Source organism: Camponotus floridanus, unplaced genomic scaffold, assembly GCF_003227725.1.
Source record: "Camponotus floridanus strain SB8 unplaced genomic scaffold, Cflo_v7.5 scaffold14, whole genome shotgun sequence".
NCBI classification, from domain to species: domain Eukaryota; kingdom Metazoa; phylum Arthropoda; class Insecta; order Hymenoptera; family Formicidae; genus Camponotus; species Camponotus floridanus.
The window spans coordinates 1,518,969-1,531,895 of NW_020229259.1; the positions used below are offsets into that span (position 1 = coordinate 1,518,969).

The 12,927-nt window shown below is 32.9% G+C and overlaps 1 protein-coding gene across 2 annotated transcripts in view; it reads right to left on the minus strand.

Moving 5' to 3' along the window:
• LOC105255638 (discoidin domain-containing receptor 2) overlaps positions 1 to 12,927 on the minus strand; it is a 77,956-nt gene continuing 65,029 nt past the window's right edge. The window contains exons 6-17 of one of the 2 annotated variants that reach the window (XM_011265049.3): positions 11,608 to 11,772; positions 11,035 to 11,168; positions 9,751 to 9,958; positions 8,811 to 8,906; positions 4,321 to 4,490; positions 4,080 to 4,254; positions 3,692 to 3,954; positions 3,282 to 3,419; positions 2,441 to 2,745; positions 2,060 to 2,294; positions 1,629 to 1,778; positions 1 to 1,366 (exon numbers count right to left, since the gene is read on the minus strand). In XM_011265049.3, coding sequence (XP_011263351.1) covers positions 1,217 to 1,366; positions 1,629 to 1,778; positions 2,060 to 2,294; positions 2,441 to 2,745; positions 3,282 to 3,419; positions 3,692 to 3,954; positions 4,080 to 4,254; positions 4,321 to 4,490; positions 8,811 to 8,906; positions 9,751 to 9,958; positions 11,035 to 11,168; positions 11,608 to 11,772 — 2,189 coding nt within the window. In that variant the 3' untranslated portion in view covers positions 1 to 1,216. Of the gene's footprint in view, positions 1,367 to 1,628; positions 1,779 to 2,059; positions 2,295 to 2,440; positions 2,746 to 3,281; positions 3,420 to 3,691; positions 3,955 to 4,079; positions 4,255 to 4,320; positions 4,497 to 8,810; positions 8,907 to 9,750; positions 9,959 to 11,034; positions 11,169 to 11,607; positions 11,773 to 12,927 lie in introns of both variants that reach the window. The other variant, XM_011265048.3, reaches the window with a different exon arrangement.

The following is a 12,927-nucleotide window of genomic DNA, read 5'->3' on the forward strand; positions in this document are numbered from 1 at the left end:
CAACAAATATATGGCATTTTTTTTGTTTAAATTTTTATTAATTTTTTGCATGATACTTGTCACTAAATGTCCTTAGCATTTCTTTGTTTTTAAATAAAAACGAGCAAAGATATGTATTCATATTACGCGTTCTTAGGAAGAACATACTTCAAATCTACACCATTTAACATAGTACATTAAATTTAAACGGAATAATAGAATAATAAGTACTTACTATTAAATGTACAATTGTCGACTAAGCTGAAATTTTTAGGGCATAGAATGGTAAGCTAACAAAATTATATCATGCCACAGTGTATCTTACGTTTGTATTTAATCTACTAAACACCTAAATTTTTTTCAAATATTGCTCGTGCCTATTTTTACGGATATTTTTTACATTCGAGCCATTAACTCATCGTATTCACGAACTTTAAAGCGAAAAATAATTACATTAGAGCCATTCTTGCGTATTGTGAAATTTATCGGAGGAATTAAATGACAGAATAAATAAAATGAGGCAAATAAAAGAGAAAAGAAAGCTGTCGTGACATATGTTAACTGCCGTAAAAATTTCCCATTTACCTAGCGTTAAGACTTAAACTTTATATGTACAAATGGATAGACTTTATCAGTACTGAGCATAGTGGCGTACATTACACATTATTAATGTTAGAATACTGTACACGATAGCACTTTCGTGAGAATTAAAGATTCATAGTGACTAGAAAATGAAATTTATTAGATGTCCAGACAAAAGTGACGCGACTGTCGAAGAACATCACAAAAATGTTCGTTTTGAATATTTGAAGAAAATAAATCTAATACTTGCACGATAATTACACATTTCTCCTCGTGTGCTTTCTGCTTTGGCATTCGTTTCGATATTACGATATCTGTTATCGTTACTTTCGTCTGGATAACAGATTATGAGCGATAAAATCTTCAAGTGGTAATCTTTATCACCGCTGAGTTTTGCGTTCGGAGCGGAAATTTTCTGCGTTTGTCAAATTTTCTGCGAGAGAAAAGAGACACGAAGTCCAACATCTTCGATATACGTACGTCTAAAACTAACGATTGTACATTTCTGGAGAATCTGATTCGCGAGGCGTCATGCCCGGCGAGTATAATGATCTCGTATAATCCGTCCTGCTTGAAATATTCCCGACGATGTGTGCTGTCGTTCATATTCACAGAGATTATTTGTTCATTCCGTATCACAGTTAACCGAGATTATTTATGCACCGGGTCGATAGTCCGCTATTATGTTCTTCAGGAACGTGTAGATGTCCTTGAAGTTTGGTCGCGATGTTTCGTCTCTTCTCCAACATGAACACATCATCCGATAAACTTCTTCCGGGCACATTGTTGGTTTTGGTAGAAGTACCTGAAATACAAATATTTGAAGATAAACAAGAAGGGGAAAAAATTTCATTAAATTTTTATTCGCGATTCTTGCAAAGAACAACTTTAATTGTATCATATTAAATTTTATAATATATTGATATTCTTAGCAACTAAAAGCAATATGTGAAATTTGTTAGCGTAAAACTTGGCTGATTTGTTATTTGCTAAAATTAAATCTTCAAGTAAGAATTAATTAAATTCTGAGAAATCGTTAGTCCTAAAGTAATTATCGAGACATTTACCTGTAGCTCTCCTCCGTAATACATATGTTCAGCGTTTTGAATAACTTGATCATTTGACAGATGCTGAAAGGGCTTCTCCCTAGCAAGACTCATCACCTCCCAAAGTGTCACCGCAAAAGACCATACACTACTCGAACATGTATACCTATCCTGAAATTTAAATATTATATTGTCGCTGCTTGCGCAATACTCTATTTCAAATTAAAAATTTCCTTTAATAACTGTTTATTTAAAATTTAGTTACAAACTAAAAATTTACAACGCCTCTTTTGATATTTCCACTATATCGATTGTAAATTGATTAGAGAATCTGTAATTAAAGTTAAAATTGCGAATTGTGGGGTATTTTTTATATAATTGACAAATTATAATTTAAATACATTGCAACTTGATTTGAATAATCATGAATAAATAAAAGATAAAAGTCTTACTAGTAGAATGCTTTCCCAAGGTAACCATCTAATTGGTGCGGGGGGTCTGCCACCTATATCGCTGTAATCTTTCTTATAAAGATCGCTGCACATGGCAATGTCGGTCACTTTGACAGTATAAGAGCGACCTACCAAACAATTCCTAGCCGCCAAATCTTTGTGCACCAGATTCTTCGATTCAAGAAATCTCATGCCTGATGCTATCTGTGTTCCCATGTACAGCAGACAGCTTTGACTAGAAATAATAACAATTTGTCAATATTTTCATGTATGTATATTTATATTTATATGCATAATTTATATTTTTTAATTGAGAAAAGTAAATGCGAAAAGGCTTGAATTTTCGACAGTCAAATAACAATCTTTATTCCACAAATTTACCTAAGGGTTTTTAAATTGCAGTTTGGCCTGAGCGTTCCCGTGAGTGGTACACTGTACTGAAGATAATGAGCCAGATCACCGAGTTCCGTATATTCGATAATCGTCCACGGCACTGGTTCGACAGAGCACACTCCTAATATACGTGCCACATTAGGATCGGCTAAACACGACAGAAATCGCACTTCTCTCATTTGATCGGCCGTGTTTATTCGAATATCGTTGGCGCACAGGGGTACGCGAGCAACGACTAATCTGGGGGCGTCAGATACAACTTCATCTAGGCCGACAGCCTCGCATATTACAGCCTGCAAACAATATTTTTAGTTTGACATATAAAAAATATCGTGTACATGTGATTCTTCATCTCAATAATGTCAATCAAATTGCACATCATTAACAAATATTTAAATAAAAATTTATTAATTACTTTACATGTCTTACATGCTTGAAATTACCAGGAGGAAACAAATATAGTAGCATTGCAGTAGAGTATATGCTATATGAGTGTATGTTTAGATAAATTACGTTGTTTAGATAAATATGTAAATTGAATTTCGCCACCGTGCCCGCAATTGCCATTAAGTGTAAGTAAATTCAGAAACTGTCACAACATATCTGTCAGAAATATCTGCGGGCACGTTTGTACGTGTTGCATTTCAAATATATGATTAATGCATTAGGTTTTTCTTTAGTTTTTTCGTAAATTAAATTAATTTTGATTATAATACAGTACATTGAAAAAAATTTTTAATTCCTCAGTGCATGATAGATAGGAAAATAGAAAATAATGATATCTCGAATAACTTTTATTACTTAACGCAATTTGCACATCATTTTATACCTCTCCTATGTTTCTCGAGCCAAGTTTCTCTGTCGTTCGTAGGCACTGACGTGGTATATTGGTTGGCTCAATTTCCTTGCACTTATACGGTTTGTTCATACTGGGCGCAATATTCCAACTGACGACTGGTGCTGGTATCTATAAATGAGACGTATGTTTAATTATCGAACATCATAATTTTGTCGTCTCACATCCGCTTCATATCCCCATCATTTCTACGTAAAATAAATTTATTGCGACAAGATAAACAAACCGACTTAAATTACAGTCTGGCATCGGTAAATCAAGAGAGTTTCAAGTAGCAGTTTGACTTTCGGATGCAACGTATTTTTCTTTTGCCTTCGCGCAATCAGTCAAATGCACTGTTAAATTGTATGCATATGATGGTAAATACGCAGCTAAATGTGTACCTTGTGCTTCTCCTTTGGCGCTGTGTGCCAACGTTTTGAGTGAACGTGATCGACGTCCCTTTGGTGATTGGGCGTAACCGCGATATTGAGTTTCCTAGTTGGACTGCTATAACTTTGTAGGGTCCTGTAATGTTGGGAATGACGAGCCGGCGAGTTAGTCGGTGACGAGGAACAGCTAGATGGACCGACCGCAGATTCTGGTCTTGCGTCCAGTCGCACATTCTCCTCCGGTATTTCTATGTTTCCGAAATCTTTCGAAGATTCTAAAAAAAAAGTACCACCTCATCAGTTTTCATTTATCGTGATCAATTTATCATTGCTATTTTTCTATTTTTCGTTTATCTCAATGTACGATATATATAAGCTGATAATAATAATGCATATTCACCGGAATTCGCTACGATCGCATATGTAGATTTATATTGCGGACTGACGAGCGGCGAATTAAATTGTTCCATCGTAAGTGACTCGTGCATGCTCACGTCTTCTGGCACGTCAGGTGAGACATGATTGGCGGTTTCCGCGGTCAGCATCCCACCAGGCGTTAAGTTTAAAAGTAGACCCTGTAAAATGTAAATTTCAGTTATTACTCGTCTCTCGGGATATTAAGCGGGAGTAATTTGTTTTACCTTCATATTTATGGCGAAGCCAAATGGATTCTTCAATACTGTCGGGGAACTCTGCAGTTTTTGTCGTCGATTTAGAAATAGGATAATGAAGAAGACCAATAACAGCAACAATATAATGGCAGTGAGAACACCTATCAGTACCTCCAAATATTCTTGACCATCTCCTGGTGCTGTAACTATACGAATTTATAGGGATACGCGGGACATCATTGTTGAATTGAATATAATATAATAAGATACATTTTTTATTTTTTTTTATCATACACTTCTCTTTTTTAGATCCCACTTCTTTTCAACAATAATCGAAAACAATTATTTCAACCGAAAGAAACATTTAACTAATTGCACTGATTAAAAAAAGAATTATAATTATCATAAATTTTAATTAATTTTAGCGGCAACTATATTTAAAATTATTATTACTATTAATAACGCATAAAGTTATTACTAATAGATAAAAGTCTCAACTAATAATTTTTTTATTATGCAATTATAGTTGACCCTCTTTTTCAGTGTATAAATGAAGCTGAACTTTTTTTTAACAATTGTCATTGCAAAAACTAACAAAATCTTTTGTCGTGCACTAAAAGCGGTACGATTGTGCTTTTTTCTGTAGTGGAAATAAATAAGTTTCTCGAACGGGCACTTGCGTGATAATTAAAATGGCACTTTTCCTCGATTAAGCGCAAAATAGGCCAGATGGAAAACCGTGATGAATCATTGTTGTAACGCCAATTTTACTTAATTTGAGAAAGGTTCGTCACACGAGCACCAACATGGGCAAGAAAAATCTGGATTTTAAATGAACGTTTCCTCTCTCCATCGTGTAATTGTACAGAAAAAGAAAATTGCCCGAGAAGCGCGGAAACGCTTTTAATTCCCATTCTTATGCTCATGCATATCCCCTTCGTTCGTTTCTCGCTTTTCTCCTTTTTTTCATTCTTTTTACGGTTCTTTGTTTTTGAGGGGACAATGGATAATAGTATTAGAGGATAAAACTGTGTTCGCGATTATGCACATGAATAGCATTGGAGCCTGTTGTTATTGATATTTGCCTACTTTTTTCCTCTTTTATTATACAATTTCTGATTCCCCATTTTTTTTTCAACATAGTACATCGATTACCTACACGTATCTATGGCTTATTTTTTCAATCGAGCAAAGGCAGCTTATCGTTGCTTATCATTCCTTTCTTTGCGTCCGCGCATTGAAACATATTTAGCGGATGTATCGCTCATATGTATTGGATGACAGGATTTTCAAACATTATTTTAACGTTGTTGTATGTGAATCGATTTTATTTTCCTTCTTTTTCTAGTATTTACCTTGTTTAACCCATATCTGGAGCGTACGCTTTTAGCAAGTACTTACCCATTTTACGAAACTTTTTAGTTTGTTATTAAAATAAAGTACAAGAGGAAAAACTTGGTTGTAAAATATATTTCCTTCTTTTGTGTAATGAAAATTCAGAAAACCGAATCATCTTCTTGATATTTAATTTTATAAATACATTAAAAGATGTGTAATTAATATTACTATAATAATCACTTTTAATATTATTTTACTTTCGTCGGTTAAGAGTCGTTGGACATAGCGAGATGTTCGTGCCCGTCTCCGTCGCGTTTTTTGTGCCCGATCTTTCCTTGCGTCTTGTACCGTTAGAAGAGTCGGACGGTTGAGATGATCGCGTAATGTCGAACTGTTTGACTTTATTTCACTGAAGAAGGCTCGAAAGGAGTCCGAAACGTATGATTGATCTTCAATAAAATGTGGATAATGGAAGTAGTTTTTTATTGCTTCATTTACTTTTGCATTGGCTCGATATTGCCTAATTATTTAGTTAAATTTATATATTTTATAAATGAGCCGTCAATTTAGTTAATTTATTTTATTATTTTACTGTTAACATCCGTGATATATGAATGCTCGTATTGTCGATATTTCAAATACGATAATAAACAAAAGACTTTCATAATATATGCATTTATATCTCTCTTTATTATTTCTTCGACTGAATAATTATTACTTTACTTCTATTTACATTTTTATTTGCACTCGATTGCAGAAAATATCAATAATCAAGAGAGAATGAAAAGAATAAGGTTTGACGTTTGCATAATCCATCCCAGAGATATGTAATTATTGAGTCCATTGCTCTGTCAATTTTTTTTTCTTTTTTTTCTCTCTTTCTCTCTCTTTCTCAGCGGCCTTATTTCCCTCGTCTTTTTATGACTCTAATCCTCCCTTGCGCTCTGTCGAATCAGATGTTGGCTAATCCGCATAATCGATCGCGCGGATATCGGCGCTTGAATTATGAAAGCGTTGTTCTTTCTTTAACTTCTCCACTCGTGAATTACATGAAAAATTACATGCAAGAATTATATACATATATATATTAGCAGGGGCGGCAACCACACTGCCGCATCCTTTTAAATTCAGACCACCGTAAAGCGGACGCTCGGTTTACATGTTGTTTTTAGTTACTTCGTTTTTTTTACTCCTTGTCGCCCTTCCCTTGTGCCATCTTTTTCAGCATGCATGCTGCATTTGCGCGGTGGACGATTTCGCTGCTGTTTTATTTGAGGACCGTTCGCGTTTCCTTTATTTATAATGGTAAGCCGGGAAAATGCTCGGTCTATTTTTTCGTTGGGGTTTATAGGAGGATAGGATTCGTTAGGCGGTAGAGTATATCAGAGAACCGTAATTATGCCGCGAGTCGAGTATTCTTCCTCTCACGTCTTTATTTATCCGCTGTACTTTCTGTTATCTGCATCTTCGTCGCCCCCGTCACCGTGACTATAAATTTTTCCCATTTTTTTATTCTCATTTCTCGTCCTCCTTTCGTAACGTAATTTCCTTTCCCGTATTTATGCACGCTTCTCCATCTATTCGGGCGACAAATTATTATGTTTTATTTATTTTTTCCCTCTCTAATATAGTCTCGACGTGCATTCTGTGCACTTTTATCACACGTTTTGGAGCACATTGCGCGGATGAAAAAGCTAATGTAATTGTTTGTTCCCCGTATCAGAAAACTGTGGCTTAGATTAAAACTATGTATGTGAATGTATAGAGAAACGTGTATGTGTTCCAACTAAAAATACTTTGATATATCAGAATTTACCGCTTGCATATATAATATTCTTATCGATATACCTACTTCTATTTTTATTGATCTCTATACGACGGCTTTTAATTTTTCATCTGGATGCGCAATTTTTCTCATTATAATACATTCGATGATTTAAGCGGAAATTACATATTTTTAATTTGTTTTACGGCCTAGAAAATGTAGCGTAGGATTGTTGTTGACACAAATTATAAGATATACGTAATTATGCCAGAGTCAACCTCACTTTTCTCTTCTTTTCTCAAACACTACCTCTTAACCCGACTAATTGTTTACGTTACGAGGGAGTTGCTACGTAAATTATAAAGTGTAGTTGCATTTCTTTCTCTTTTATTCGTCGGACAATGACCTTACTTAATCGCATCTTTTTCCTGACAACGGCATTGTTTAGCCTACAAAGCTAGCTGAATAAATGTTGTATAGTCTCAAAGTGGACTGAATACGTGTGTTGCATATTTGAAAAAATTTTTATTTAATTTTACATATGATCCTAATCATTTAAATCTATTATGTATGTGTGAGATATATAATGCTTGAACATTAAGGTAAAATTTACGTAAATATTTGAACTAATAAATTAAATTATCAGGAAAATGTATTACATTATGGTAAAATTTACGTAAATATATGAACTAATAAATTAAATTATCAGGAAATGTACTAATAAATTTAATTATCAGGAATGTTAGTGAAAGAAAATAATTATCGAAAATAATAATATTAAAAAAAAATAAATTATATTTTTCATTTTAAAATAAACATACACACACATAAGTGAGTGTGTGAAATATTGTTAAATTATTACATCAAAACTTATCTTCTATATGCTATTTACGCATTAATTAGGATTTAAACATTCAAATACTGCTTATATATAAGTTCCAAGTGTTAAATACAATATATTTATATGTACAATATATAATATACAAGATCAATAATAAAACAGATAGAAATGTCATAGTTAATGTAAGTAGTAATTTAATAATTGATAAATAATTGATTTTACTTGTAATACATATATTGGCGTACATATTTACTCAATAATTAAATATGAAATTAATTTTGTTATAAATAGGCAATAAATAAACCTTAGAATTTGATTGTACATATTAATATTAATATTATATTACACAAATAAACGCGCATTAGTAAGTAAAGCATTATTAGCCACGTGAGAAACGTTCGAGATTGTGTGGTGTACAAATAAAACGTAAGATATTAAATGTATGAAGTACTCTCGTAAATTTATAGATGTCTACTTAGAAGCATGCGGTACGAGAAATGAAAAGTTTCTAGTACCCGGTGCTTAATTAGAACGAGATTGATACGAATTAAATGCCACTCTTGGTAAGTTACTTACTCGTTTGTAAGTTAAGATCCACTTCGGGGTTGACTGGAATTTCCCGGTTGCTGAACTCGGACGCCGCTTCTTCCGTAGTGTTTTCATAGGGATTTGCTGAAAGCGGAAAATAGCTGTAGCTAATTAAAATTTATGGCAAATTTTATAAGATTTACAAAGGGATTCATATGAAATACAAATGTTTTTAAATGTGGATTATTAAAATTGTTAGAATAATAGAAGTAATATTAATTTTTGCCTCAAATTTTGTGTTAAAAGAAAGCTCAATTAATATCACCATAATAATTATAAAAAAAAAATTAAAGATTATTTTATTTTAAAGGGACAAATAGAGCACGCGAAATATTATTATATTCATGTGGAATAAACGTAATTTTATGTAATCTTTGTTATTATTTTAAAAATGAAAAAGAATAACAATTTTTTTTCTTACTATATCTACATGTATCTAATCGAAAAATATTTCACGTCTCGTGCGCATCCGTCTAGAGATTTAAATCGGATTATTGTACGCGTGTTCCATATCGACATCGTTAATTCAAATGGTCATTAGTGCGATAAAATTGGAAAAATACGTCCGCGAACATTCAAGACAAAATTATAACCGATAAATCGAGATTAAGTTGATGGTTACTAAAAGAGAAGGACGAGATAATTTAGCGAGCATTATAACTTCGTTCATTACAAGATTTTCTAAAATATCGTGATCTGTGAATTCAATATGCGCTCATTTATATATATAAGTTTTTTTTATTATCAGATCATATTTAAATCAGGTCAAATAATGTATAAGGTGTCCAAGAAAATTCGCGAGAAATCTAGAAGAAGAATGACATACTATTTCTTACAATGGCACACGAAAAGAGAGTAATATAAAAATTAAAAAATCTTATTGTCTGTCGCTGTTTCGTAAAATGTTACAGAGACAGAGGAAGCTTACTTGCGTCGAACGTCACTTCGCTGATTATGATCCACCGTGCAGCAAAGTACAGATGCAGTTTGAGAAGACTTCCCTGTCGTTCGTGAAGACCGATTGAAACATTTCGGGCATTTTCGAGCACTAAGTCCGGTATATAAGAATACAACAAGGGCTCGTCTTCGTAGGTCTCACCATCGGTACTGAACCATATAGCTGCCTTCGAAAATACCTGTTGTGCAAACCAATCTCACATTGAAATATATATGTACTGTTTTTCAAGAATAGCTAAAGAGAGATCTCGAGATAAAGAAGGGATTTTAATTTTTTATTTTACAAAAAAGTATGTACGAAATATCATATTTTAGAGAAATAAAAATATATCAAGTTAGTGAGACCTGTTATAAAAGACAGTAAACTGTTCTATATGAAAAATATTAAATGTCTTATTTTGAAATCTTCTTTCTCGCGACAAAAATAAAAAAATATAAAGAAAAAAGAGAACATATGTATTATAATATTTAACATATTTTTAAAAAATGAAGATATGTTGAAGCTTCTTTTTATTGTGCAATTATATTCATTTTTAATGACAGTTTGTGGTCAGTGCATTTTGATACAAGTATAGATAAATTCCTTTATATCACAGGCTGTGTGAGATCATTGACGTTAAAGAAATATTATAACTGTCGCTATGTAATCGATTAATCGTTAATCATGTCATTTATGATGTACGTTGCAAACTATTATTTATAAATAGCATCTATAATATTGAAAAGTAATATATTTCTCTTGTCATAAATATTTTATTTTATTTTTGAAAATATCTAATTAACATCATTTTAATTGACATTTTCATTGATACAGAATTAATGATAACTTCATTTACCATTCATGAAAAAGCCACAATCATTATTTATAAATTCTTTCAATGAAATTAATCAAAATTTAAATAAAAATACATTCGTCAAATCTTATCTTATCTTATCTTGAAACATCTCATTAATTTTCTCATCAATTTTGCATCACAGTTTTGTTTAATTTATATACATAATTTAAAAAGATGCAGATATTTTCAAAAATAGATGTCAAATTTTTAAATTTCAAATAGCAGTGAAAATGCGTATTGTTGCAAAATTAATGATTATTTTGTAAAATATTATACACATAATATTATATATATAATTAAATTATCTTTTAAAAATATTTTTAAACAAATTATGGTTTAATTTCTTCTTCTTTGAAAGAAGAGTTTATGAAAGTACATGAGTAAAAAACACATTAAGTAAAAAATAAATTAAAGATTACCTGCACATCCATTGAGAAATAATTATTAGTATAGATGTGTACCGCTTCGAAAATCAACGTTGTCTCAAACTCGAAGATAAGTTCCACGTAGTTTTTCTCGAAGGCGTCACGAAGCCAAGCAACCCAACCCGTGCCTGCAGTCAATAAAGAAAGACCGTTCATAGAAAACGCAATAAACTGTAAATTTGCTGTAATTCTCTATGACAGTAAACAAATATAATTGTTACAAAACTTTATACGTGGCAATAATTTCTTGAAGTTATCCTTATTGACAGCAAAACGTAAGAAAGTTTATCACGAAAGACAAACTTCTCACTTCGAATTCACGCCATAAACTGTTCCAAAAAGTAATTAAAATACATTAAAAAAGCTTTCAATAAAACATATTGAATGCGAACGAAATATTATTTTTAATGTATTTTTTTAAATAATTTCAGATAATCATAAAATGCAAAAATCGTGGACTTTTTCGATAGGAAATAAATTTTGTCCGAAACAAGATCGTAATAAATAATTATTAAAGGATATCTTCAATTTTTAGCATTTCCACATGTGTATCCATCCATCGATTACCTTTTCCATTTCCCAGGTCCTGCTTATAATTATCCGCGCCGACCTCGCCATCGACTAAACAGCCTAAGCCATCGGTCAACAAATTGTCCTGCTTCTTACCATCGTACGAAATATCAATGAGATCCGGTATGGAAGTATCTGGTGTGGTGTAGCTTACGATGCCACCTAAAACAGAGAAAACTTTTCGCGTGACTATCACTATACGCGACAGTAGTTTTCTTTTAAAACACACTCGTCTCTCAAACTTTTACGTTACACCTGACTTTGTAGTGTGCTATTAGCTGTGTTTTGTCTCTCGTTGATGTTCTTTTTCTTTCCTACGCTAAATGATTGCGCGTTGTCTTGGAACTTTCAAATAAAAGTATATAAAGCATAAAGACTCTACTGTATACATGTATGGGAGTACATGTTACAATATGAAGTTTTTACTGAGATCTCGATAGATACAGTTATGTAAATTCTGTTTTTGATAAAAAAAAATGTGATAGCCTTCTTCATGTAAATTCATTATTACATTAATTATTATCATGATAATTAAAGAAAAATTATTTCTCATGTCATATTTTATTAAAATTTATCATATTTAGCGCTTTGCTCTAGTTTCCGGACACACTTCGAAAATGAAGTGTCGTTGCTTAATAACGTACCGTGAAGTGCTGTAGCGGAAGGAGCTTAGTTAAAATTAATCAATTAAAATTAATTAAAACGACTTGGTCGGCGGGGAGGGGGAGAGGGGGCGCGGGCGACTGGTGGCCGTCCGTAGGGAACGGACGGTTGGATTTTCGTAGCGAGGAAATTAATAACGGACCGCAAAAATGGCGCGGTGCGCCCACTTTGCCATGTCGTGTTCAAAATCGCTTAACTACTCTTAATATTTCACGGTATATATACGGTGTGCGGCCGGCCGTCGTTGTCACGCGATGTGGTCAAGCCAGTTTTGGTCAACGTACCTTCGCCTGATTCCGTGTCACGTGGATGACGCCGAGGTAATAATTTTACTTAGAACAACGTGATGCCTCGTCGCCATGCAGCTATTCTGCAACTGGCATCTATATCGTACAAGAAGTATACTAGGAATTCTACGATTGTACGATCATACGAAAACGAAAGCTCGACCCCATTCTCGAATATAATGCTCGATCCTTTCAAGATACTCTTGCGCGTTCCTAAGAAAAGATCTATTTTTCCAAGAGTCATATATAAGCCAAATGCCAGAAAAGACGTAATATAATGCTTTAGTTCACGATTCGTTAAAAAATATATGATATTTGTTATATGAAATGTATTATAGGAGCATAGAGACGTCGAAAATTGCACAGT